Consider the following 27,883-nt stretch of genomic DNA (forward strand, 5'->3'; position numbering starts at 1 on the left):
CTTGGCCCCGTCAATGACAGAAAATTTGGTAGATTGAAAGTGCCCTTCTCTAGCTTGCTAAGATGTCCCAGAGGAAGGACGGAGGTGAGGATTTGGAGATGCCAGTGAGACTCCCTTAAACTTCTGGGAAGGAAAGCAAACCACATGATTATGACAGAGAGAAGTGTCTATCTTATCCATTAAGTCAGGAGGAAGCAGAGGATGGGATTTGTGAGCACAAAATGAGAGGAGGAAACAGTGCTCGGTGATGCAGGAAGGAAGAGACATGCAGGAAGGCTGGATATTTCATCAATCTGTACCCACCGAGAGGTACGGCAGTTAGCGGCTAAATTACTGAATACCTGAATACTTACACTTCTAAGAGTAGAGGATATTTCTTGGATTTGTCAAAATGGGGAGGCAAGATCATTTGATACCAAAATCCTAAACAAACAGAAAGATTAATTAGCATGTTAAAAATAATTAATGGTGTGAGATTTTACTCCTTCTTTCTTGGTAATGTGTCTAGAGTTTAACCATTTGTAAAATTGGATAGAAAAGGGAAAGGACCAGCTCAGGTGTGTGTTTTTAAGATATAAACTCTCTGTTTGGTTCATCAGTGCTAGTTATTTTCGTGGTAAAATGATTAAGTTATTTCTAATACAGCCATGAAATACATCAGTGCCTTGTAAAATGCAAGCGCGTTTAGGATTCCTAATGTTTTGTTTCTGTGCTTCTGTTCTTTGGCATCTTCTCTACTTATCTAGCTTGTTTATGTTCTAAATTTTCCTCCCAAATGTTTTCCTCTTCTTGAATTTCCTTGAAGCTGTTTAGAATCTGTAGTGGGCCATAACTCCCTTTTAAAATTCTGATTTAATAGCGTTTTTATAATTCCTATTGCCATCCCAGACCGCAAAGCAGAGCCCCATTTTCAGCACAGTCTTTCCCAGAATGAAGACGGCTTCTGTGGAACAAACTGCTTTCACAGTCTGCATGCTCTTCCCTGGGTTCTTCCAAACACCTGCGCTTGAGAGAACGTATCTCCAAATAATGAACCCGTTTTCTTTGCCCTCAAAATAAATGAGTCTAATAAATCCTAATAGAATTCTACATATTCAGGAAGATTTAAACAACAAGCTCAAAATAATTCTCATCTCTAGCAGTGTTTCTTACATTTAATTTTCTTTTTGTTTCTTAGTTGATTTTAGAATGATTTTGGTTAAGGAGAAAAGAAAGATTCAGTAGTCCAGTATTTATATAGGTAGGCTTATCTCCAATTTATACTTTACTAATTATGTTTGTGCTATTTATTCAATGCGTTAGTAAAAAGAAAAGTTTTTAATTTTCTATTGTAATTTTAATCAAATATCAGACTATTAGTCAAGCTGACTGATATTTTCAATGCACATACCCATCACTATTCAGTCTCTATTTTGTCCGGCCAGCACTAGTTGGTGAGTGGGTTTTTTTTTTTTTTAGCTCCATCTTTTTGTAAATTGCAGTTTTTCTACGAGGAGGAGTTCTTTCTGGTCTCAGGAGCTCACCTCCCTGTTCTCTTTTCTTAGGCCTCATCTCAGTCTCTCTTTCCCGCAGTGCAAATGACTAGAGCCTAAATCGACCTCCCTCCCCTGTTCTGCCAGTGCCCTCCGACAATCCCTGTGAAAACTTCCCTCTAACCATGTGTCCTTGCTGGCCCTAAACCCCTAAGGACTCCCCGCTGTGTTGCCCACAGAAATAGAATCACATCTCCATATTCATTGCAGAACCCAGCACCAGGCTGTCAAAAAGAGCTCTTTACATTCAAGACGTCTCTGGGACAGGGAGCAGTGGCCCCCTGCTGGGTCAGAAGGCTCCTGTTAGCAAGGGCCCTGGTGACTCACAGGCGCATTCACTTTGAGCAGCATGCTAAGTTATTCTGCAGAGGAGGCTCTCCTTTCCAGGGCCTGTCCTACTGTTTGCAGATGACAGGAGTTGAACAATATTTTTCATCTCCTCTTTAAAAATATTTTATTTTTATTCGCTTAAGTTATGTGTCTTCGAGTGTGGGTGTGTGCAAGTAAGGGTTGGTGCCCTGGGAATCCAGAAGAGGATGTTGGAGTTCCTGGAGTCCGAGTGTCACTTGTGGCTTGCACAGCACTGGATGTGGGTGCTGGGAACTGAACTCAGGTGCCCTGCAGAAGTGGTGCCTGCTCCCAACCGCGGAGCCATCCCTTCAGTTCCCTATTTCCCATTATGTCAGATTTAAAAAATGAAACTCTATCAATTGTGATTTATTTTTTTCCTTTCCCATAAGTTATTGTCTCTTAGTGGGAAAAGAAACTGAATAGAAACAAGCATTTCGAACTCAAATAAACCTATTGTTTGTTTGTTTGCTTGCTTGCTTGCTTGCTTCAACAATGGTCCCTTGAGTGTAATCCATACTCACACCCCATCCAGTCCTGAGCTAACTAGGAAACAGAAAGAGAACAGAAACAATTACCCAACATCCCCCGCAACAACAACAACAACAACAAAAACCCTGAAGTTTAAGCACTTTAGAAATGACCTCAAATTTTATCATAGTCATCTTTGGTATTTTCAAACTGTATGGGTAAAGGATAAAATGTACCAGGTGTGATTTCACTTAGGCATTTTGTCTTTATAATCAATGCTCACTAGGAGAGGAGACACACTGACTGGATGAACTGACCCATCACTACTGCATTTTCTCCAAGGGCTCACTTGACAGAACAAATTTTTTGTAGAGTCCTATTTTAAAACATGCAAAAAAAGCAAAAGCGGTAATTCTTGTGATAGTGTTTCATGGGGAAAAAATAACCCTTTAAATTAGGTTTATACAACAAAAAGCACTTGATTCAGACAAAATTGTCACATTATTTACATTTTACTGTTATTTCCATGAGAAACATGATTCCAAAAGAAATTTAACTTACTTGTTTCATTCAAAACAATGAAGTCCAATACTTTTGAAGGCATTTGGATATCCTGCAGCATTTTATCCAAAGCAGAATTGTCTTCCAGGACTAGCAGCTCTAAACAAATATATGAGACAGCAATAACTCATAACAGTGCAAAGAATTTAGACCACATGCTGCAATAGTGAGCAAGTGTGCAGGGTAGCACCTGGGCTGTGCACACTTCAGGTTGGAAGGCTTGTGTTCAAGTCAATGTTGAGAACTAAAGCCAAGGGAAAATCTCAGGTTGGTCCTACTGACACGTGCTTTCCTACAAGCCAGTGGAAGGTGAAATATAGCAAAATACCTTTATGATCGGTGCTGCGATGCAGAGTATAGAGGGGCAGACCAGGGCCTGTGAATGGAATCAGTAAAAAAAAATATGTTTTAGATGAGTATAGCATGCATGCATGGGCTTTCAAACATACCCTCTGTTACTGTCTGACAGAACATGAAAGAGCTGTTGCAATAGATAAGAAGCTTAGCTGTTTCCTCCTCATCCCCACTCTTTTTTCCTTAAATATAACTGTAATCAAGAGAAGGAAAGACACAGGTCTGAGTAAAGAGGAGAGGAGACGGAACTCTGTCCTACTGGACGTCTTGGGCAGGTTACCCATGCCCAGTTTTCTCATCAGTCAGCTGAAATGACAAATTAACCTTCTCCACTCTCTCTCTCTGTCGCCCCACACTGACCATACCACCTCTCAAGCCCTGAACTCCTTGGACGGTGAGTGGGCAGAGCTCTGCAGCCAGCTTCCCCCAGAGGAGTCGCCTGTCACCCCGTCATGGGCCCCATTCAGGAGGGTCGGGGAGCCAGGCTGCACACCTGCAGCGACTGACTTGGATAGGCAGCTTCTTTCTGGCATGCAAAAGTGTTTTTCTCACAAGCCTGTATCTTGAGTATTTATCCCAACTGTGGTAGTTGTGGAGTGGAAGGTAATGTATAGCAAGCTCTCTTGTGAGCTATTTGATTTTGATGCATTTTGATGATAGATTCAATTTTTGTATTTGCTGGGGGGAAAAGCACAGTGAAGGTACCGCCTGACCTGGGTTTGAATCCTGGCTGACTCTGCTGGATGAGTTAGGCCAGTGTGTCTACATGCCAATATCCCTTCATATAAAGTGAGGATAACGTGTACTTTTAAAAGATTTATTAAGGTTTAGATAAGATCGTAAATATTAAGCTATTAGGACAGTCCCTAACATAAAGTACATACCCAAGAAATGATGGCAAAAGCAGCCATCGTAAAGACTACTAAAGAAATGCATCATCACAAACAAAATACACCAGGGAAGAAAAACATAAGTAGTTTGAAGCCCTCTTTTGCCATTGGCTTTCTTTCTAGAATATCTAGATTCTTTCTCTCATTTTGAGAAGCAGCCTTGTACAGCATTAGAAGGAAGGACTCAGGGGAATTCTGTTAGAATGCTTTGAATGCCCTGTGTGACTCGAATCTGCCATTGTTTCTTCCCCTACCCAGGCTTCTTGACTTGTAATCAATACTAACAGTAGCAATCTCAGCAGAGGACAGAGCAGTAAGTGCTCTGGGTGACAGGCGCCACTCACAGTTCCTTATTACTGTAAGGGGCAAAATGCATAAAATAATCATTTAAAACCTATGGCATGTGGGTGGGTAAGAACACACTCAGAGGGAAGAAAAGGAAGTGTGTTCACATCACCTGGTATGACTGGGTAGAAAAGGACTGAGGTGTCTTTGAGGGCTCCTAGGTTTGCAAAGGCAAAAGAGCTGAGCAGAGAAGAAAAAGTAGGTCCTAGGAGGAAGCCCTGAGGACTAACTCCCTCAGGGTGATGGGGACGGGAGCTCCCATAGGCCAATCATCTGCTTTTCCTCACAGCCAGTGCAAACTTACCCGAACATCTCAGCTGGTAGTACTTTGCCTCTCTGCTAAACGACACTGAATAATACTGACATCTTTCCGGATACAGGTCACAGCTAAGGCACTTGACATTTGTGTGGTCAGAAAGTTGAATTCTGTAAAACCAACAGTGGTGATTAATTGCTTCATCACAGGCTATGCAAAAGGAAGAAGCTTAATGATGCCATGCTCTGGTTTCACTGGGATCAGACTGCCAAAGCGACACTCCAGATTCTTTCCCTTTGTCAAAAAAGACATGTACTGGTTCATAATAATCTCAGTCCCCCATTTTTAGGAAATGGCAGTAAACACCTAAAAAATTCATTGTTTTGTTTATATATGACTGATAAGTGCAGAAATAGAAGGATTATAACAATTCCAGAATTCCAGTGTAATATTAATTAGGAAAAGATAGAAGAGAGAGAGAGAGAGAGAGAGAGAGAGAGAGAGAGAGAGAGAGAGAGAGAGAGAGAATAAGCGAACGAGCAGGAAGAATCTGTCAACATCCCAACAGCACTCTTACTTATAAAGATTTCTTCCTCCTGGCTTTCCTTTATGTTCGTTACTAATGTAGTATCTGGGAAGAAAACAAAGGCAATATAGAGTAAGCACGTTTTATGAAAATGTTAACTACATCCCCCATCACCGACCCCAGGCACACAGGCACACACAGCTGTACCACGTGAGTACGTGCCCTCTGTCTACACCTGCTGCTAGGCTCCTCCATCCCACCCCAGAAGCTACCTCCCCCCATCATTTCTACCCAGGACATTTTTTAATGTAGGAATCCAGGGAGTTCTTCCTGGATTGAAGTGGTAAGTAAAACCTCAATAGAGGGCTTTTATATGGAAACTATGTCTGAGCAGCTAACTTGAAATAGACAACCCCCCCACCCCAAGTACCAATCCTGTTTTCTGTCTTCTGCCTTATGACACACATTGCATGGATGTAGGGGACCCAGAGAGCCCCTTCTGTGAAGTCTTCAGAGACTACTCTGGGCAATGGTGAATTCCCCTATGATGAGGCCAATAAAGGAAGAGCCAAGATCCCAATGGAAAGTAACATGCCTTTTGCTGACAGCTCATGTGTGCTATTAGTAGGCGCATACAGCAAAGCTCTCCATGTTCCAAAGAGCAAGGCCGAACACCAGCAGATAAAATTGCCTTTCTCAGCCTTTCAAAGAGTCCATGCAAGTCTGAAGTTAACAGAAGGCCAGAATGGCCCCTGAAGCAGTCCAGGATGTTCCACAGAGACTGCAGCCTCTCCAGTCCAAAGCAGGTAAGACCAAGAGGTAGAACCGCTTGGTGGCATGGTATCAAGTCTGCTGAGCATATGTGAAAATCATTAAGGCTTCCGTATGTTAAAAGGGAAAAAAAAACGGATTGAACACATTCCAAATCAACTACTCTTTGTGGGAGATTTTCCTGCATTTCTGTGAGAGAGGGTGTGATTATAACGTGCGGGTTTACAGCCTACTTACTGATCATTAGAGTATACTCACAGATACTCGCTGGTCAGCGCTTCAATCCCAATGACTTCCCAGGCTCCTTTTGTAATAAATGTACAGTTCTGATTGGGATTTCAAATGTGAGATTTATTAGACTCGCCTGTCAAAGTTAAGTGGAGTTATTTATATCAGGAATTCAAATAACCGTGAGGTTGCTCTGGGGACATCAGTGTCCTCTCCCTTCGTCCCATGTACCACTGAGGAATTAGATTTAGTCTATTTGCACACGTTGCTCAATGCCACCAGTGACTTCTGTTTTGGTTAGGAAAGGAGGTCAGCTTCGGGTCTGCTGCATAAGCATACTCACTTTCTGATCTTTGGGGAAGTGGCAGATGTGTCTGTAGCCATCTTTGTCGCTCATGATCTTGTAGAAACTGCTACCATCAGTGGTGAAGTGGGGCTCTGCAGGCCTAAACTAGACAACGACAGAGGAGAGAAATGTCACAGCGCCAATCTCATCTCAGACCAACTCCAGTTTTCGGAAGTCCTCTCCAATACCTGTGTTTTACTAGAGGGTCTGAAAAGGAAAAGTCTCCCTAACTAGAAAACAGTCAGCAGAGAACAAACTCATAGGCTAACTTTGTGGGGGGGCACGTGTGAGGATGTGCCTACAGATGCCCAAGGAGGATACAGGATACACAGAAATGTTTCCATTGTTCTGGGACATTTCTTGGGAGAAGGATAGTGGAGACTTCCAGCCATGTGGGTGTGCGAGCTAGCATTCACTTTTGATGTCATAAGCACACTTTCTAGGAAGCAACTTATTATCTAACTTCAGGTTGGAAGTGCCTTGTAGTATGGGAAAACTTTCATCCCTGCTTTTACAGTTTAATTTTTGTTTGTTTGTTTTGTGTTTTAGTCAGGCACAGTCTTTAACCACTTCTGGACTAGATGACACTGGGCATATCTGTCGTAGATTTCCCGTGGAAGCATTCACACAGTTATTTTTATCCTAAGACGTTTCATTTTGCTGAAGATGATCAATAATTTACAAAAAGGAAAAAAAAGTGGTTACATGGAAATATAGAACAAAATTTTCATTAAAAAAAAAGAGTTCAATAAAAGATAGCTCTCGGAAAATGATGTTTAAATAGAGGAGCGTCTCTTCCAGCCTGGAAGGACCATGTTTCGTTTTAATTTCTGGTTCGTAGTTACACTTTGAGCAGGTAGGGGATGGTCTTTTAAAATTGTTGGTTCTCTTCGCCCTTGATGTTTCCTCTCTCATCGGCTCCCATTTGGGGAAGGGAGGAAAGAGCTCGCCTCTTCTATTTAGTGATTCAAAGTGAATTCATTTATGAGGCAAGCTGAGGCGTGCAGTACACTTGGTGTTCCTATTGCAGAGCTCTCAAACACATTCCCCTCTCTAGACCTATGTTCACAGCCTTATCTTTTTAATACGTTTCCCTGTTTCCCCTGGATGGAGTTGTGCCTAGTAGAAATGTGTGAAAAGTGGCATCTGTCTGGTTAAATACAGAGAGGAAAAAACATATTTTTTTCAAAGAGTCGTGAGGAAGTGTAGCATGTCTCTTGCCATGGAGGAAACCACTTTTCATGTTGGCAAACCTCTCCCCTCTGCCCAATCAGCGCCTGGAGAGAAAGGACACGCGAATGTGGTGGCAGCTCTCAGCCCAGCAGAAAGGGGTCGTCTTCCTGGACTGAAGCCTCACCTCTCTCACCGCGGAGATGCGCGAAATGTTTATGATTTTTGTGTCACTTTGTTTCCCTTTTACAGAAGGATGAGTGCAAGTAGTCAGAGAAGCTAGATGCCATTCAGTTTTCATCTTTCATGCAAGGTGTCATGGTGGCTAGAATCCCTTCCCAGTAGCCCCATCCCCCCTCCTGGTACTTCCCCAATCCTGAGACTGTGCATGTACATGTAGGGTGGTGGGACTGACCAGAGTCGTGAGTTGCTGAGGGTCACCCTGCTCTTCCAGATAAAAAGCCCTTCCTCAGAGTGCCTACCAACATGGACACACACGGGGAGTGACTTCCCCCAGAGAGGGATGCAGTGCACACCGTAGGGTTGGCCAACTCACATCTCTATCAGTGACAATGTAGTGCCTTGGCATAGGACAGTTACACATTAACCAGCTCTGAACAGCAGCCGGGAAGCATAAAATCCATTACTCAGAACACTTACTCTTCCGACCCATCCCGTAGTGCTCATTTCAACATGCTGCTGTGCCTGGGGGAGAAAAAGGACAGGGTAGTGTTTCAAAGAGAAGATGACGAAATCCACTCCTTTATTTATTTATTTATTTATTTATTTATTTATTTATTTATTTATTTATTTATTTAGATGGTGTCTTGTGTATCTCAGGTTGGCCTCAAACAATATAGCCAAAGCCTTGAACTTCTGATCCTGTCTCAGCTTCCCAAGTGCTAGGATTGCACGGGTCCACAACTCTGCTCAGTTGTATTTAGTGCTGGGAATTGAACCAAGGCCTCTGGGCATGCTAATCCAGCAGTCTGCCAACTGAGCTACATCCCGAGCCCCACAAAATGCACTACAAATGAAATTACACTTAGGATAAAATAATTGAAAATAATCTCTCATCCTATAATTCTATTTATGTTAGGTTTTTTTTCATGTAATTGCATTTGATCATTTACCTCTGTTGCCCGGAGCTCTGACCTGGAGCTGCCCTGAATCTCCAGCTGGCATTTTAAATCCAACATGCACAGCCCTAGAGGATGTCCCTGGCTTTCCTCTAGCCCTCCAGCCTTTTTGTAGACCCTCTCTTTCTAGTTACTCAGTCTAGATGCTGACTCTTTCTGTCCTCTTCGCATGGGCACCTCCCTTAGCCCCTGTCCTCAGCTTTTCTGTCCTTCCCTACAGTTACTTCCATCATTTGTGTCTTTAGGATGTTCCCAGTGGTCTACTGCCACAGCCTCCTAATTGGATGTTTAGTCATCTTTTATTCCTTCTGGTCCATTCTCCTCCCTACTTAGCCCCTAGCTCATCTTATTTGGCAACAAACCACTCTGTTCCCATTATACTCTTCCTTATAGAATGCCGAAACAGCTTTCCATCCCTTACAGGATAAATCCAAACACCGTAGCATGGACTCTACACCCAAATCTAAATCTCTAGCCTCATTTCCATCCTGTTTGCCACCTTCAGCTTCAGTGGTAAATACATCCAGTCCCTCCGTGCTCAAAGCTGTTCACCACTGATGTCCTTGCACAACCCTCAGCTTCGATGGACCTTTCTCCCTTATCTGTCCACACAGGATATCTTATCCTTGCTGGCTGACTCTGCATCTTCCCCAAGACACTTCCTTGTCTTGCTCCACCTGACTCCAACACAGTATCTGCTATTACCCTCTGTATCTGTCCTAAACCCTCTTCTGGCCCAACACCCTGATATTGCGATGAGTCAATCAGTGGAAAGGGAAGAGCGTCAGCGTTGCAGTTTGAGTTCACGTATGTCCTGCGACTTAATGACGTAAGCATTTCTACCCTCGCTGAGGTTCCACTGTACCTGCCACATTGTGAATGTTCAAAGCACCGAGAGTCTTACGGCAGATCTTCAAGACCTCACTCCCTACCAGAACAAAAAACATTTTGGGGAAATGCAGGCTGCCTAACTAAATTTTTTTAAAAATCCCATAACTTAGCGATTAGGTGGGACATTTTAAGAAATGTTTCTTGCATAAACAAATGAGTGGGTCAAGATATGGAGCATCATTCAGGTTCTCAGGTGAGACTCGGCCCTGTGTGCATCTAAGATGAGATCATCAAGGAGTGTGTAACAGAGGGTTCAGGACCAGAATGGAAAAGGAGGCACAGAGCGGTCATGGCATATGCCTGCAAGACTTCAGCTCCTGCCTCTCCTGAGGCTGCTGGCTGCCAAGGGGGTTTTGCTGAAATCCTCAGCCAGAAGGACTTCAAGTTGTCCTGGCTGGGAACGACAGCTGGGTCAGCACTCAGTTCTCCTCAGCACTGCTATCCTCTTGGGCTGAGGGGTATTTAAGTTCTAAATCGGGTTTCTGCTTAGAGATGGTTACAGTCTACTGATGGATCTGTACCCTTCTGGCGTTCGTCTTATTTCCCACATGCTCAGCTAGCCATTTCCCATCCTCTGTATTTTATCTATTCAAATTTTGCCTGTAGGCTCTGGTCCTCTTCCTGATTTTGAACATGGACATCAAGTTCTATCTTCTGGGTGTCTAGTCACGCCTTCCTCCCCTTCCCAAGTGGTCATATCCACAACTAACACACCATTATTGTGTCTGATGGACAAGACTAACCAGCTGCCTCAGGGCTGGATATGGGCTCAGAGAGAAGAGAAACTGAAACATTTGCTGACCTCTAACCTTTACTATCTCTGAGGACATGGAACCCTCACATCACATGTCAGTCACACGCTGTTGGAAAAGTAGACCTTACCTTACCAGTGAGACCTTACCAAGGGACAGTTCCATGTCAGGTTAGTCTTGTTGTAGTCACAGATAGCCATCACAGAGTAGTTCTGAATCCTCCTGAGCCACTGTAAAGAAATCCTTTCTTCTGTAACCCATGCCACATCACACAAATAGTGATCCCTGACGAGAAAGAATGGGAGGGGGACTTTTCAGAAAGTGTGCAGCTAGGGAGATGGCCCAGGAGAGAAAGGGCTCGCCCTGCAAGCATATTTGAATTTCTGACCACCACAATCCAAGGAAAACCCAGGCAACTATGGCGGTCACTTGTAATCCCAGCGGCAGGGAGGCAGAGAGGCAGGGAAAGGGGATCCCTAGGTCAAGCTTCTAGATAGACAGGCCAGAATTGGCAAGTTCTGGGTTTGGTCAGAAACCCTGCTCAAGAAATAAGAGTAGAGAACAATCAAGAAAGATGCCCCCAGCCAACTTCAGGTTTCTATAGGCATGTGCCCACATACATGCAAGTACCAGCATGTACAACACACACACACACACACACACACACACACACACACACACACACACACACACACACACAGACTATGAGCTGAGCAGTGGTGGGGCACACCCTTAATCCCAGTACTCAGGCTGGAGGCCAGGACCTGCTCTACAGTGAGTTTCAAGACAGCCAAGGCTACATAGAGACCCCTGTCTTGGGAGAAAAAAAAAAGAAAGAAAAAAGCAATGTGAGTTTTTCCAGACCTTGTTGCAAATGAACATTTTCCTTAATAAAGTATACCCAACAAGGAAAACAGCAGACACAGCCTAAAATGGCTCAACACATGTGACTGAAACCATATGTTTAGAACTGTTGAGGACTGGGCCCCTGGTAGCGGAGAGTCAAAGGCGAGATTTTTCCATTTCCTCTTTGTTGCCTGAGAGTAACAGAGTGAGATCAGAGACACTGGCAGAGATGCTAGAATTTTCTGATAATTTAACATGCTCTCACTCCCCCCCACCCCCGCCATCAACCATCAATGGTGTTTGCCTGGAAAGCTGCTGTTGCTAATCAGTTCCACAGGCCTCCAAGAGCTTGTCAGAACACAGGGTCTGAGGGTGCTTCTCACCTCCTGAGAAGGAAGGAGCCAGGATCCCTAATCTAACCCAGCTCTTCGGCACCCACCCGATGCAGAGTTGTCAAATGAGCAGAAAAAGAGTTAACTCTTACCCAGGATGAGTAAAATATCCTTGCAAATAACAGGAAAGAATCAAAAATAAGACACGGAAAATGAAGTTTTTCAAAACTAATATTCTAGACCAAAGATTAAGAAACATTTAGTTGGGGCCCAGACAGTAGTCTTCGTGGTCTACATGTTGCTGTCACACAGCCACAGTATGGAAGCAGCCAGAGACAAGACTGACACTAACAGCAATGGTTGTGTCCCAGGACAAAGTTTCAGTTTCAATGTCATGAATTCTTCTTGGGACCGAAGTGTAAACACCATCCATAGCTGTGGACATGATGATGAGTGTCAGCTGGGATGGAGTGGAACCAGGGGTCCTTTCCTGCTAGTCCTCCCTGGTTCTATCCCGGTCATTCTTGCCCACTTAGATTAAACAATCAAACACAACAACAATAACAACAACAACAAACTCTTTGGAGGATGAAGAAGGCCATTTGTTGAGAAAGTTCAGAGGCAGCCTAAGCCACGAGGTAAGACCATGTCTCAGAAAACCAAAATCAGAAGAAAACACAAAGGGAGCCCTAAGGAGGATTTGAAGAGATGTGAGCCCATGCCTTAGGGAGAAAAAGCCTCTTTAGTCACATCCACATGCTGGCACCCGGGAATACTCTTCCTCTTGTTAAAAGTGTTCTGGTGGCAGAGAGGCAGACGAGGGCAAGAGAACTCTTTTGGTCCCTCGTCACCCATGGTAGGTAGCTTTATCTACGAAAACCACGCGTTATACTTTGGGTTTGAAAGTCCACACTGTGAAGCGACTTCTTGCCGTTTGAAAACACTGAGTAATGGAATGTGGGAGAGTAGCCAGGAATCCCGTGTGCATTGGCCACCTTCCCTGTCCATTTCTAGATAAAGGTTAATGGACTTGGATCTGATACTCAGTCACGGTCAGTGACCCAGAGTGTACTCTGCACTCTGAGAGGGCTCAGTGGAGGCCTTTTACCAAGGTAGTAGACAGTCTGTTTTATAAACATACTTCCCTCTAATTGGAGCCTTGAGCCAATATCATGCCAGGGTGAGACTTCAGAATCATGAAAAGGATGCAAACGGATGGATGGCGTAACTGAACCCTTGACTCAAAGTTTAAGTCCCCACTGTAATTATATGTATGTGTGTATAGATGCCAGCAGCAGGTTACCAACTAACTTTCGTAGGATAAGATGCTGACTGAGGACAAGGGCACACACTGAACAGATTTCCCCTCTTGTAGTGAGATGGAAATGCTGGGGGACCCCACACCTACTGCCGAGCTTGTGAGCCTGAGCTGCTTGTCCTAGATGAGGCAGAGTGACCCAACAACAGATTCAGTTTTAGCGATGCATTAGTCAGTCATAAAGGGAATTTGGTTGATTTTAATGTTGAAGCAATGAAGTAATTTCTGCAATTAACCCACATTAACTTGACTCTGTGCCAGGAGCTACCTGAATACTTTCCTTAACACTCATGGTCACTCTGTGAGGCAGGTAGCATTGTGGTTCCTGCCTACTAAGGGGGCAAATACAAGCACAGAGATGTTACATAGCTTTGTCAGAGTCACCCAGTCACAGGGTTTTGGAGCCACCATTCATATCAAGCAGAGAGCTTCCGGATTTCCCCAATCATACTTGCCCCTCCTGTAAACAGTCTGCCTGTCCCACTGGGAGGTTCTACTAGTCTGTTTCATGCATGGGATTCCTCGAGTGTGCAATTCCTTTCTCTATGAAATCTATTCCTTGAGAGTTATGTACAAGCTCAATTTTTATGAAGGAAGTCAGCTGGCTACACTCACAGCACCTACCTTTGAATACTCTGCTGTGGCAGCTCTTGTAAAGTGATTTCATGTCCTGGCAAAGAGGGGGCACTTCATTATAGGCTTCTAGGTGACATCTCTGCCTCTAACTTGTGTAGACGTCTCATTTGTACATTAATGATACTTGAGATAAGTTATGCTTTGCTAACTGGGAGGGATAATGGAGGGGGAAATGCTACCCAGAGCAACTGCAGACTGCAGAGTGATTAATTCAGTGAGTCACCAGAGGAAGCAGGCGTACTGCCCGTGCCGGCCGTGGGCTCCATGCCACCCTTTGCTCTGATTGGAATGCCAATTCTCCTGGGTCCACTGACAGATTGCTGAGAAGAGGGATGGGTGGGGCGAGGTGCAGCAGAGTCTCTCAGGAAACAGAGTTGTGTAGAACACAAGCCCTGATTGTCCACTTTCTTACAGGTGTCACTAGCTTGCTGGTTGGGGGAGGGCGAGATGTAACACCAGTCCGGTTTACCTTTTGCCTGGCAACCTCAGGTTTTGATGAGCCTAGTGTGCAGACCACATGCAGTGTTTTGAGAGAGAGAGAGACAGACAGACAGACAGACAGACAGAGAGACAGAGAGACAGAGAGGCAGAGAGAGACAGAGACAGACACAGAGAGTCTTTATCTACTGTGTCCCTTAGGACCAGGGAGAATGAGGGCAGAGTAAGTCATAAGCTGGGTGTGATGGGTCCCTGAGGCCATTCAGCAGATATTGGGAGGGGTCACCTCACTTGGCACACCCTCTCCAGTCCCGTAGGCTTTTTTTAAGCCTACAGAATTTGTAGATGGCTAGTTGAGGGAGAAAAGAGGGGCTTGGTACGTGGGATGATTTTGAAAGCTGTCCTTGGAGCTGGCTGTGTGAATTCTCTCCTGTGCCACACACAACGCTATCACCTGGAAAGCCCATCTCTCTTATTCATCCATGCATTCATCCACCAAGCCACCCATTCAGCCATCCAGCTCCTCATCTTTTCATTTACTCCACACACAGTATCTGACACTGTGTCCCAGTCACCCTACTAAGCCCCGGTTACTGTTGTCAAACTGGCCCTTAACCCACACACCTTGTCTCGCTTCCTTAGGCCCTGGAAACGCCACTATAAAAGAAAAGTTAGGAGTTTCACAGTATCTGTATCGTATCCTATTTCCTCTCAAATCTGTTGAGCTCCCAGATTCCCAGTATGTGTAGTCAATGCCCACCAGCACCTCCAGCCTCATCAGCTTCAAGCCTTAATCTATGAGGGGGTAGAGAGGCTCATCCTGTCTCATGCTCTAACTCCTGGTGGGTGTACAGACCAGCCTCATCCACTAATAGGACTTGCACTTGCTGGAGGCTCATGAGCAGAGGTGTGTAGCAACAGAAGACAGGTAAGGAGACCTGGCAGAGGAGGAGGAATGATGCTGATCTTGCCTGCTAGTGTACTCATGGCCCCAAAGAGTGCAGTGCTCACTAAGTGTGACTTCTCAGGATTGCCTTGGTCCTGAGGGGTCTTGCACTGAGACCAGGAAGTGCTATCTCATCAAGTGAGAGAACGTTTTCCCCAGGTGAACTTGGAGTCTCATTTTAGAAGAGCTACGATCTTACCAGTACCAACAGAGACCACAGCTAGATTTTAGATTCTCCATGCGACACTTGCCTGTGGCATTTCCTAAGACAATCCCGTGGTAGTAAGTAGGTATGTTCCACACACAACAGCCCCGGCCATTTTTCTTAGCAGGGAACACTCATTTTTGTCGTCTGTAAAATGACTGAGGATATAATACTGTAGCGTGCTGTGGGGGAATAAGCAAGATCACTAGCCCAGCCCTTGGAAAGTTCTCAAGACATTTAAATCTAATTGTTCAAATCATTTTGTTCTAGAAAGTGTCAGATCCCAAAGAAACCTGGGAAAAGTCTCACTCAGTACCTGTGGCTGCTCCAGGCACTTCAATCTGCCCCCTACCCTAAACCTCCCCAGCCCTTTCCCCAGCTTCTCTTCCCATACAGACCTGCCATTTTGGCCATGTGCTCTCTTGGACCTCTGCTCTTGGCCTCTTGGTCCACAGTTCCTCTCTAGGTTCACCCGTGCTCTCCTCTCTTCTCTCTCTCTTCTCTTCCTCTCTTCCCCCTCAACTGAGTCTGCTGGCCAAGCTCAACTGCTTCTTTCTCTCCCCTCTCTGGACCCCTCTAGATGCCTCTGGCTGTTTTCTCTCCCTCGTATCTACAATAAAATTCTTCTCCTCAACCACACATCAAAGTGGCCACGTCCTCATTTTCATTCAGTAAATAAAGGCCTCTGTTCCAACTCCCTTTTCCCATGCTAACTTGCTGTGTGACTTAAGCAAATGTGTTTCCTCTCTGTTTTCCTCTCTGTGACTCACAGCTCACTCTCAGTGGAGTTCTAACCGTTCTGTGGACCTCCCCAGGTCCTCTCTACTTTTTCAGGGACCTAGAGGAAGGAGTGGGGGGCAAGACAGGCTTATCCAACACAAGCAGCGATCTTCCATGGGTCCCTTTAGAAGTGTATCACAATATCTCATCTACACAAAGGCTCTCAGTTCCTTTATAGAAGTTCATAAACCACTTTTGAGGTCTACAGTTGGTTCTGAATGGAACTGTGTTCTGATCTGCAGCTCTCCACAGACAGGTATTAGTTACAGACTGCAGCAGGCACGTCTTGTCTATTCCTGGACAGCCGCATGCACTGCCATGCCTTCTGGTTTCCACCTCGGTGTCTTTCCCACCTCTGCCCTGCTGCAGTCCATTCCTTTAGCGCACACTCTGCAGGAAGCTTTCTTTGATCCCTCTGGTCATGGAGAACCCACCTCACCAACTTGAAATACGCCCAACCTGTTGCTCAAACCTCTGCCACTTCACTCTCCAAGTTATTTGTACAAAAGTGTGTTCTATCCTCTCTGATTAGAATTGCTAGAAGGACCTAGGCCCCCCTTTTACATTCTTAGGATTGCAGATTGTGATTTTCAATTAGTGTTGACTTAAGAGATTGATGAGTTGAACCTAGTGACAGATTTTAGAACATTTGGGCATAGTTTTATACCTTGGGAAAAAAACTTATGGGAAAAATTACTGGATTAAAAATTTTTACTGATAAGATTTCTTGCCTGGATAAACATGTTAATACTAGGAAATTCCCTAAGCACAGAGTACAACCTGCAGCCAACTTGATAGTGTCAACCCAAAAGAACAAGGTGCTTCCCCATCGTTCTGATAACATCTCTGGGTCCCTGAGGGCACCAGCTGTATTCACAGAGAAAGTTCCTCATAGGTTTCCTTTCCTATCCAGAAAGACAGACTGAATCGACCCTCCAAAGGTTAAGGTCTATTGTTTAACCTCTGGACCTCATGCTCTTATCTGTACAAAAGGCATGTCACAATAGCTGCTGGGAAGAGAGTTGCTTAAGACAACTTAAGGAGTAAGATAGAACATGTGTTAACACCCGTGTCGAGCACACAAGGAATACTCAGTGTGTGATAGTTGCTACTTAAACCACGTCAGCATAAATAATGGCCTTAAATAAAGGGCTATATAATAAATTATACCCACTCTGGCTCTTATAGGAAAAATTACTCAGGGCTTATAGTACTTGCTGGTAGGATTGCAAACATGATTTAAGTAAGTGACACCTTGAGGGATAATCAACTATAGGGATTCCCAAAAGTGACCCACAGTTTCTCTGAATTTCTTTAGGTCTGAATGAGGGTGTTCAGTCCTGTTTAAACGTTTTTAAATTACCATTGAGAGGCACCCATGAGCTTCTCTATAGTCATGTGTTGGTTACAGAACTGACAGGTCACAGGGGCACCACCAACCTGTTCATAGACAGCATATTGCCATGCCCAGAGACCCCTTGTGGTCTTTATCTTACACCACTCTCTGCTCTCCTCTCACTGGGTCCCATTCCTCCTTGCGGTGCCTCTAATATTCCATCACATCCATTATGAAGGGCTTTGGATCTCCTCTGCCAGTAGTAGTCCCACAGGATACTCCACGGAGCTCACCAGGCTCCATCACCCTTTGTCCACCTTGGCTTTCTTCACAATGTTTATCACTATCTGGCATTTTAGACTGATATCTGTTTGTCCATCTGGTATTGTCTGCCTCCTCCAATGACACCTGCCCTATTCTTTGTGTGTGACCATTATTAGAACTGGGCCTAGCCTGAAGACATGAAGAATTTCAACAGGAAGTTGTTGGATAAAAGAATGAATCAATGATGCAAGATGATGCTATGACTGATGCTGCCATATGTGTCTGAAATGCTCTACCTAGCAGGTGGGAAACTCTCTACACCCAAGGATTCAGGTGAAATGTCTTACCCTGTTAACACGGACTCAGGAGCAGTGACTTGGACGGGAGCAACACCAGTAGTTGAGTTGAGAGAGTCTGTATTTACAATAAAGAACTTTACAGTTGGATTCACAGCTCCTGCCTAGAAGAAAAAAAAGTCACAGAATCGATAATGATTTTTTAAAGCTTCATCATTACATAAATTTAAACCGCATTAAATGTCTGAATTATAGCTTTAGAGTTATAGCAATTGGACCCTGTCAAACAATTTAATAGAAATAAAATGAACATAAAGAAAACCCTTTATGTGTTCAGGTGAAAATATATATTCATGTGTACATGCATGTGTACATGTGTATGTTTATAAAACGTGACGGTCTAAACACTCATGATTAAATATCATACATGTTTATTCATAATCTGTGTGCTTTGTGCCAGGCGAGGACAAATGTCTTAAAAATCAATTGCATCATTTGCCAATATATCCTGATTCTATAGGACAAAAGTTTTGGTGGCTTAACTGTGAATATCACTTGTATACCATCAAAGGCTCAGTCCATCAGGAAAATTAGGCTGAGCCCAGAGCCAATTGTGCTAATTAAGCAGGCGTCAACTTCGCTCCAAGTCCAGGTTAATGTGTTAGAGCACAACAGTCAATATTATGACAGAAGCCTGTAAAACCTTTAAAAACGTACACAAGGATCTTTATTGACAGATTAGTTAGAAATAATATGATATTTTAGAGAATGTTTTATGGAGCTTTTTTCCCCCAGTTTCGCTCATCAAAAAATAACATTCTCTGAAAACACGTCTCCATATTTAGTTTGGGATCCTTTTTCCTTTTAACTTCCTCTCCCTTCCTAAAATGGCAGATCTTCATAAGGCAAATTAAGTGAGTTGGTAAAAATAAAAATTCCTTTTTTTTTTTTCCCGAATCATTTGCGGCAAAAATACGTTGTTAGCTTTTCCTGTAGACGACGCTGTGGCCGTTTTGATTATGGTGCTGAAGAATTCCTGGCTCCCTTCTGAAGCCCTCTCCCGGCTTACACTGCTTGACAAAGCTCCTTGATTTTAATGCACACATCGTGGTTAGCGGGGAACAATCTTGTAACCCAGGATGCTACACGACTATCACAAATGCAGGACGTGCAAAACTCACTTTAGTGCCAAACCTGTAACAGAGCCCCTGAAACTCATCCTGTACTGAACCCTGCTAGTTAGTAATGCAATCTGATATATAACCAGGCTTTTCAACTTCGATTCGGGCTCATTCCAACTTCTACAAATGAGATGAGCTTCTGATTCAATTACAGCCTCTCTTTTCCTTCATTCAAGCATTTCCTACCCCTCCCCTACCTCTTTCAAAAGCATTTTCACCATCTTTTTCTGCTTGTCATTTCTTAAAGTTTTTGGAGAAATTACAAAACCTTAAATCACACTCTTTCCTGGGATAATAAAAATACTTTAAAATTGCCAGATGCTGTTGACTTCAGCAAGAGAAATCACAGCAAGCTGTTGAAGAGAGACTGACAATATTTTCATTAGCAGGAAGGGATTAAATGCAACCATTCTCCTCCCATCAAATCTCAGAAACAGGACCCGAAAGGGGCGCAGACCTTTGGATATGGGATCCACACTGTCCTAGGGTACTGCAGTGACTCATCAGAGTAGAAGGAATATTCAATGTGTGGGACCCCTGTGTCGTTAAACTGGGCATATGCTAAAAAAGTGCTGTTTGGAGACCACCACAGTGCAGAGTAGGCACCGAAGACTTCCTCTGAAAAAAGACATAAATTGTTCTGTTACAAGAAAGCTGATAAATTGGCTTTGGCATTCAAAATATTATTCTCATTAGCTTTAGTAATTATAGTAGAGTTCAACTAATGAACCATTTCACATTTGCTGGGATTCCAAAATCAAAGTAATACAAATGAATAAAAATAAGACCTCCAAGGATATATCTAGGTTGTAAAAATAAGTCACCCATTGGACCATTTTAGAATATTTTAGTATGCAATATTGGATATGAGCTCTATATTTTTTCTTTATCTTATAATCCTCTAAATTTATGCCTCAAAACATACTAAAAGTAAATTTCACACAGGAGGCTGATTTTCCATTCTAATTTTCAAACAGTCAACACGCCAGCATGCTCTCCCTGACTGGGCTGAGTTTCTACTGAGTCCACGAGGTACTGGTGGGTGGTACGGAGCTCTAGGCTATCAAACCAATACGGTGCCCAGAGTTTACTACTCTGGCACAAATAAGGTGTGGGAAAGGATAGATTTAGAATGGAGAGAGCTCCACAGACCCCTACAGAGAAACAACTCTTTTGCCCAGCCTAGCAACTCCCTGCATTAGCACCCTCCCGTGATATATAGAGAAGAGGATAAAAGACAGAGGCAACTGAAGGCAAGGTACAGCTTTCAAGTAGATTGTTGGACTCACTTCAGTCTCTGACAAATGCAATTCCCCCCTGTGATTACTATGAGACCTATCCATGGGACATTTGGCCTCAGGCTATTAATGTGCCCAAGTCTCCCTCACCAACAGGGGATTGAAGATTCAGTTTCTTTGATGTGAATCTGTGTTACAAGTAGTGATTTCCAGCCCGTGGTGCTACTGGGAAGTGGTGATAACTTTGATAGCGGAATCCCCTTATAAGAAACTTAGATCATTGGGGTGTGACCATGGAAAGGATATTGGGATTTTGGGTCCTTCTCTCTTTGCTTCCTTACATCCATGGGGTAAAGAAACCCTTCTATTACACACTGCTATCAAGGTGTACTGTGCTGAGCCAGAAACAAAGCAATGTGGCCAGTGGCCAAGTGAACACGAACTGAGTCTCCGAAACCCTGAGTCAAAATGAACCTTTGCTCCTTTAAAGTGTTTTCTTGTGCATTTTGTTACATCAAAAGGAAATCGATAAACATGCAGGTAAACAGTGGAGAGCCCCAATCTACATCTCAGGTGACGATGTAAGTAAAAAACTCAAAGCATAGATTCTAGAATCTTAGGGTTAGGAAATTATGTCTTTGAATGACTAAAGCCTCTTCGCATGTGGCTGGGAAATACATTTATTCTTGTTTTAAATTATGCTTATGTGGGTTTTCATATACATGAGCTAAGGTAACTAAGGAGGCCAGAGGCGTTGGATCCTGAGAGAACTGGAGTTGCGGACAGTTGTTAGCTAACTGGTGTGGGTGCTGGGAATTGAACTGGGGTCCTTTGCAAAAGTCACACGAAAAACAATAAGTCATCTGTCCAGTCCTCCAAAAAGTACATTTTCATTAACAACAGTATGGCTGCAGAACTAAGAATAATAGCAGTAACGAAATGTAACAATTATCTTTATGAGTAGCTGATATTTGATGAGTGCCACGTGCCAGGAATTAATGATGGTCACATTTATTATACCACACACTCTTCATTATAACCCACTTTACAGGTGATGAGAACAAAACAGGGCTAAAAATAACTTAAAGAAATCATCTTAAGTCACGTGGATAAAAATTAGTAGAATCAAGAATTAACCTGTCAGGTTTGAGAGCATGCTGGCCATCTTCTATTATGCAGCTCAGACCTGTCTCGTTTTCAGTAGTTTTCATTTCAGAAAACCTAGACCTTGGTGTGGCAGCCTTCTCTCCCTCTAACGGTTTCAAAAGTGAACCAGCGCGTTATGTTTATGTAGTAGATTTGGAATTTATACACCACATCCAACTTGGTCTTCACAGATAATCCTAAATAAATCCATTCATAAACCATTTTATAGAGAGGGAAACTGAAGTCAATTAAGTGAACTGTTTTACCCAGCAACTAGAACTTGGGACTAGGACTCTAACTAAAAACTTTCCCCTTAGAAGTCCTTCATATGCTGAATTCATATCACATTACTTAGACCTTTACCTACTGAGTCTTGTCCACAACACAATGCAAGGCACTGTAATTAGGGTATGGCTCTGGTTTTTTAAATTACTTTCAAACACTGGAAGGGGTATAGTTGGGGCCACGTTTGAATTAGCACTTAATCTTAAGGCAGAGTATATTTTTCTCCAGTTAACAACATAGTGTGATTTCTCTCTAGGGGCTGAAGCCCCGTGTTTAGAGAAGGCCCCATGAAAGCTGTGAGGGTGTTGTCCTGCATCCTATGGATCAGATTACCCCAGACAGACAGCTGAGTTGGTTAGAGTCTTAGTAACACCCAGATGTTCCCAAGAAGAGCCACAGGTTAGGGAGGTGACTGTATCAGCTCCATGTTGGAGGCCCTAGAGGACGCTCAGTGCTGGACTGTCCACCACTTAAAGACCTTAAAAGTTCCTGGTGGGTTTTAATCAAACACTTACTTCTGGGCAATAGAAACCTATTGTTCTCTTGACATTATGCCTGCCCATTCAATTTACTTGATTCTGGCTGAGTGGGAATCACAAGAAAAGCTTGGAGCTGAACTGCTTTTTAACTTGGAAGAAGAAATAACAGGATGAAATAAGGATGAGTCTTCCCAGCAAATATTCACAAGCACCCTTGTGAATTTTGTAGAATGGCCTCAAAATGTCCTTTATCTTGGCAACCCATACACGGAAAATGCTTTCTTAATAGTTCCTAAATCTCCTTATCCTGAAAGACAGAACAGTCCCTTTTAAGTTTTCTTTTTAACTTTCCAAATTATTTTTGCTTTCTGTAAAAACAGGAAATCACAATTCCTCCCAGGTTAGTTTGAATGGACACAAATCCTTTCTAAAACAAGCAATTTCTTTCCTTCTGTTTGGCAACTGCAGACAGCAGTTATCTCTTTTTTAATATTGTGGAAGATTTTGCTTTCCTTCGAAACTTCTGGGCGAGGCAGGGCTCTTTGGAGAAGCATCTGATGTCAATCTGGATGTTGTTGTGCTCTGGTAAAGCCAGAAGAGCAACACAGAAAGGCCTTTTGTGGTAAGAAACTAAGACAAGCAGAGCATTGTGAGCCAATGGGGACTGAGGCAGCGCCAAGAACAGGTAGGGCTTCTGTGTCACTGTGAAGTCTAAAAGAGATTCCACAATAGGCTTAAGTACACAACTCAGTTTGGATCTTACTGAATGCTCCCAGTTTTTAGTACATCAACACTGAAGTAGTCTTAAAAGTTGTAGACTTTCTGATTAAAGATTTAGTCTCTACCTTCATAAACCCAGTCAGTTATCCCATTATATATTCCATCCTCTGTTCCTGTGAACGTGATCCTCTTACTAGGTAAATGTGGTTCGATTTTAACATAAATATCATTCTTCCAAACATATGCCTAAAAAGATGAAAAAAACATGTTGATGTCAGTAATCTCATTACAGCATGTTTTATCTGGGAATCTTAACATACTACTCAAATAAGAGAATAATCACAGAGAGTTTGTTTAAGTAGGAACCTCATTCTCAAATTACAGGTACACATTCCATAATCTTGAAATAATAATAAAAACTCCTAGTATGTTGAGATATTATGCTTGCAGCTGTCACTATGAGGATGGAGAACTGTCTGTAAAGACCTCGGACAACCTACACAAGATGATCTATGTTTGTGTTTCTTGCTTGCAACCTTAGAGGAGAGAATGTAGCTGTATTCTTAGAGAGGGAAGTGCAGCTACAGAAAAACATCCCATCTTGCTATTTAAATTATTTTGTGCTTCTAACATCATCTAGGACCGTAGAACAGGAGCTATACAGTGATTTTGAAGACAGACTCAAAATTACACAAGCACAGCACAAGGGGAATGAAAGAGTTTAATAAACATTGTTTGCTAATGAATAAGCAAATTCATAATAGATGTCTAGAACTCTTAATAATTCTATTTTGTTGGGCTAACAAAATATTGTTTGGGGCGATGACCATATATTTCTATTATAGTCAATGAATGGGCTTTCAAATGTCTACTTTATACTAGGGTGAGTAGCATCTGCCTATGAAAGATTGCAGCCAAGCTTTCTCTGACAGCAGGAGAAATGTACTAACCAATTTATGACCTTCTGGTGACCATGTGATCCACTGGGTGTTATTTGGAATCATCTGTTCTGTGATCACCTGCCTGGAGAAAAAGTAAGAGGATATATTACCAAATGAATAACTCCCTGTGAGATAACCTTTATAACTACATTAGGAAAGCCTAGTAGTCTTGATGGGGGAATCACTGACCTTTTATCCAAGTCATAAACCTTATACGAAGCTGTGTAGGAGTGCCTCCATTGCTGTAAAAGAAAACAGACCTCTCAGGTTTCTCTGATTCTAATAGGTTGACCATTTGTTCAAAATGACAGGAATGCTAACAGGTTACTGAATAAATTTCAAATATCATCACATATTATCATTCCTTAAATTCTTAGAATTTCAGAATAGAAAATATCCTTGAAATCATCTAGTACGAAGCAATGGAGAGTTTATTCATTTTTGTGTCACCTCCTCCAAGGACCTTCCACAGGATCTCTGTAGTCCAAAGCACCAGTTTTCATACTGAGTGATATTATTCTGAGAATAGTACAATAAGGGTAACTGTTTAAAACTCAAATTTTCACCTGTTGCCCACACCATTTCTAAAATATTTAGTTTTTTTTTTACTTTGTTGGTGGTGGAAATGAGGAGGCATACTTAAGGCTTTGTGCAATGATAATGAAAATATCTAGTGTTGTAATTTTTAAGCTATCTTGGAATATATATTTAAAGTAGATGCATATGTGTCTTCAATTTTAAGCAACCAAGCAGTTGAAAATGAAAAGCAAACTCAATCCAAGGTAGCTAAAAGAAAGGAAACAATACAGTAAAGACCAGTATGAAACAGAAAGCATATAGTGGTAAAAATCAACATGGTCAAATGTTTTATTCTTTAAGACAGTTAAAAATTTGATATAGAGGCCAGGTGTTGGTGGCAAATGCCTTTAATACCAGCACCTGGCAGGCAGAGAGAGGTGGAGAGAGGCAGACATATATTTTTCTGTGAGTTCCAGGCCAGCCTGGTCTACCAAGCGAGTTCCAGGTCAGGCTCCAAAACAATACAGAGAAACCCCATCTCAAAACAAACAAACAAAACAATAGAAAAAAGAAAGCATCTTCAACAAATGGTGCTAACATAACTGGATGCTGAGGTGTAGAAGACTGCATATAGATCCATGTCTATCACCATGCACAAAACTTAAGTCCAAATGGATCAAAGACCTCAACAAAATCCAACCACACTGAACCTCTTAGAAGAGAAATTGGGAGGTACCCTTGAATGAATTGGCACAGGAGACCACTTCCTGAACATAACACCAATAGCATAGACGCTGAGATCGACAATTAATAAATGGGACCTCCTGAAACTGAGAAGCTTCTGTAAAGCAAAAGACACAGTCAACAAAACTAAATGGCAGCCAACAGAATGGGAAAAGATCTTCACCAACCCCACATAAGACAGAGGGCTGATGCCGGGCGTTGGTGGCACACGCCTTTAATCCCAGCACTCGGGAGGCAGAGGCAGGCGGATCACTGTGAGTTCAAGACCAGCCTGGTCTACCGAGTGAGTTCCAGGACAGCCTCCAAAGCCACAGGGAAACCCTGTCTCGAAAAACCAAAAAAAAAAAAAAAGACAGAGGGCTGATTTCCAAAATATAAAAAGAACTCAAGAAGCTTGTCACCAAACATCAAATAATTCAACTAAAAAGTGGGGTAGAACTAAACAGAGAATTCTCAATAGAGGAATCTAAAATGACTGATAGACACTTGAGAAAGTGCTTAACATCCTTAGCCACCGGGGGAAATGAATATCAAAACAACTCTGAGATATCATCTTATACCTGTCAGAATAGTGAAAATCAAAAACGCTAATGACAGTTTATGCTGGAGAGGATGTGAAGAAAGGGGAACGCTTCTCCATTGCTGGTGGGAATGCAAACTTATACAGCCACTTTAGAAATCAGTATGGAGGTTTCTCAGGAAAATGAGCCAGCAATTTCACTCTTAGGCATATACCCAAAGGTTATTCATATAACAAGGATGTCTGTTCAACTGTGTTCATAGCAGCATTATTTGTAATATCCAGAACCTGGAAGCAACCTAGATGCCCCTCAACTGAAGAATGGATACAGAAAATGTGGTACATTTAGACAATGGAGTACTACTCAGAAGAAAACAACAATGGAATCTTGAAATTTCCAGGCTAATTGGTGGAACTAGAAGAAACCATCATAAGTGAAGTAATTCAGTCACAGAAAGACAAACATAGTATGTACTCACTCATATATGGATTCTAGACATAATGAAAAGGAATACCAGCCTACAACCCACACCTCTAGAGAAGCTAGGAAACAAGGAGGACTATAAGAGAGACATGCATGGTTCCCCGGTGAAGCAGAAAGGGATAAGAGCCCCTGAACAAATGGAGAATATGGGGAGAGGGGGTAGGGAGGGGAGGGAGGTAGAAGAAAGAGGAGGGGAGAAGAGGAGGGGGGAAGAGAACATGAGGGATCAGGGAAATTGAGTGGGGAGAAGAATAGAGGAGTGCAAGAAAAGAGACACATCAGTAGAGGGAGCCACTATAGGTTTAAAGAGAAATCTGGCACTAGGGAATTAATTGTACAGAGATCCAAAAGGATGACCCCAACTAGGACCCTATCTTAAATGCCTGTCCCCTATAATGAAAATGGTGACTACCTTAAATGCCATCCTAGAGCCTTTATCCAGTAGCTGATGGAAGCATAAGCAGAGATCCACAGCCAAGCACTGAGCCAAACTCCTGGAATCCAGTTTCAGAGAGGGAAGAGTGATGAGCAAAGGTGTCAAGACCATGTTGGAAAACCCACAGAAACACTTGACCTGAGGCCTGAGCAAATGGGAGCTCATGGACCCCAGTCTGACAGCTGGGAAGCCAACATAGGACCAAACCAGGCTTCCTGAATGCTGGTGTCAGTTAGGAGCACTGGACAGTCTATGGGGCCTCTGCTTGTGGAACCAGGATGTATCCCTAATGCACAAACAAACTTCAGGAGCCCATTTCCCATGGAGGAATACTCTCTTAACCTAGATACACAAGTTAGGGCCTAGGCCCTGCCCCAAATGCCTTGGGCAGATTTTAATGATCCCTCATGGAAGGCCTCACCCTCCTTGGGGAATGAATGGGGGATGGCATGGGGGTCATAGGGAGGTATGGGAGGATGGGAGAGAGAGGGAACTGGGAATGATATGTAAGATAAGATTGTATCTAATTTAAATAAAATTTATAAATATATATATTTGATACAGTTAATGTAACAGAAAAATAAGAAATTACTCTCAGAAATGAAAAATGAGACATCACAACAGACCTCATAATCATTAAATGAATAAGAGACACTATGAACATTTTAATAAGTCATAAAAAGTAGAAACAAGGAAATTTTTCTTGACATAGTCTTACATCTAATAAACATAATTATACATCATATAAAATCAATGAGTAAAAGTAAAGAAAAATACCATATCTAAACATCTTTACAGCAAATCCCTTGATATTTAAAACCTATATACAAATGTTTACACAAGTTTTATTCAGAATTGTCTAAACTTGGAAGCAGCAAAGACATTCTTCAATAATGGGTGAATGGGTTAACAGGCTGTGATAGTGAATGCAATAAAATACCACTCAGAGATTAAAATAAATAGCTATCAAGAAATCAGAAAACTTACATACTGAACTAATGGTGCGAATTCTTAGGAAAGGCAAAACTGTGGAAACAGTCGTGCCTGGTGGTGGGGGGGAAGAACAGAGAGAGCCCACGGGACTGCTCACAGTGAGGCCTCTCAACACCATGATTCCTCCACACTGGATACACACTGCACATTGCCACAATTCACAAAGGACCCCAGCGTAAAACTGTAAACTTGAGTTACTATCAATGTGTCAATATAGGCT

The 27,883-nt window shown here is 42.8% G+C and overlaps 1 protein-coding gene and 1 long non-coding RNA gene across 2 annotated transcripts in view; one reads left to right on the forward strand and one right to left on the reverse strand.

The window, feature by feature from the left end:
• The window catches only part of Dpp4 (dipeptidyl peptidase 4), a gene marked incomplete at its 5' end in the record, with an annotated part of 81,376 nt that overhangs the window by 20,628 nt on the left and 32,865 nt on the right, over positions 1-27,883 (reverse strand). Inside the window, 14 exon segments of the mRNA NM_001310571.1 lie at positions 354-423; positions 2,913-3,011; positions 3,241-3,288; positions 4,806-4,927; positions 5,335-5,388; positions 6,313-6,380; positions 6,626-6,733; positions 8,459-8,503; positions 10,730-10,865; positions 18,029-18,141; positions 19,616-19,776; positions 23,152-23,272; positions 23,977-24,049; positions 24,157-24,209. Coding sequence (NP_001297500.1) covers positions 354-423; positions 2,913-3,011; positions 3,241-3,288; positions 4,806-4,927; positions 5,335-5,388; positions 6,313-6,380; positions 6,626-6,733; positions 8,459-8,503; positions 10,730-10,865; positions 18,029-18,141; positions 19,616-19,776; positions 23,152-23,272; positions 23,977-24,049; positions 24,157-24,209 — 1,271 coding nt within the window.
• Positions 229-18,034, forward strand: LOC121140365. The gene is made up of 3 exons (XR_005877156.1): positions 229-309; positions 5,764-6,089; positions 17,858-18,034. It is a non-coding gene; the product is annotated as an uncharacterized LOC121140365 (long non-coding RNA).

Source organism: Mesocricetus auratus, unplaced genomic scaffold (assembly GCF_017639785.1).
Source record: "Mesocricetus auratus isolate SY011 unplaced genomic scaffold, BCM_Maur_2.0 Super-Scaffold_100004, whole genome shotgun sequence".
NCBI classification, from domain to species: domain Eukaryota; kingdom Metazoa; phylum Chordata; class Mammalia; order Rodentia; family Cricetidae; genus Mesocricetus; species Mesocricetus auratus.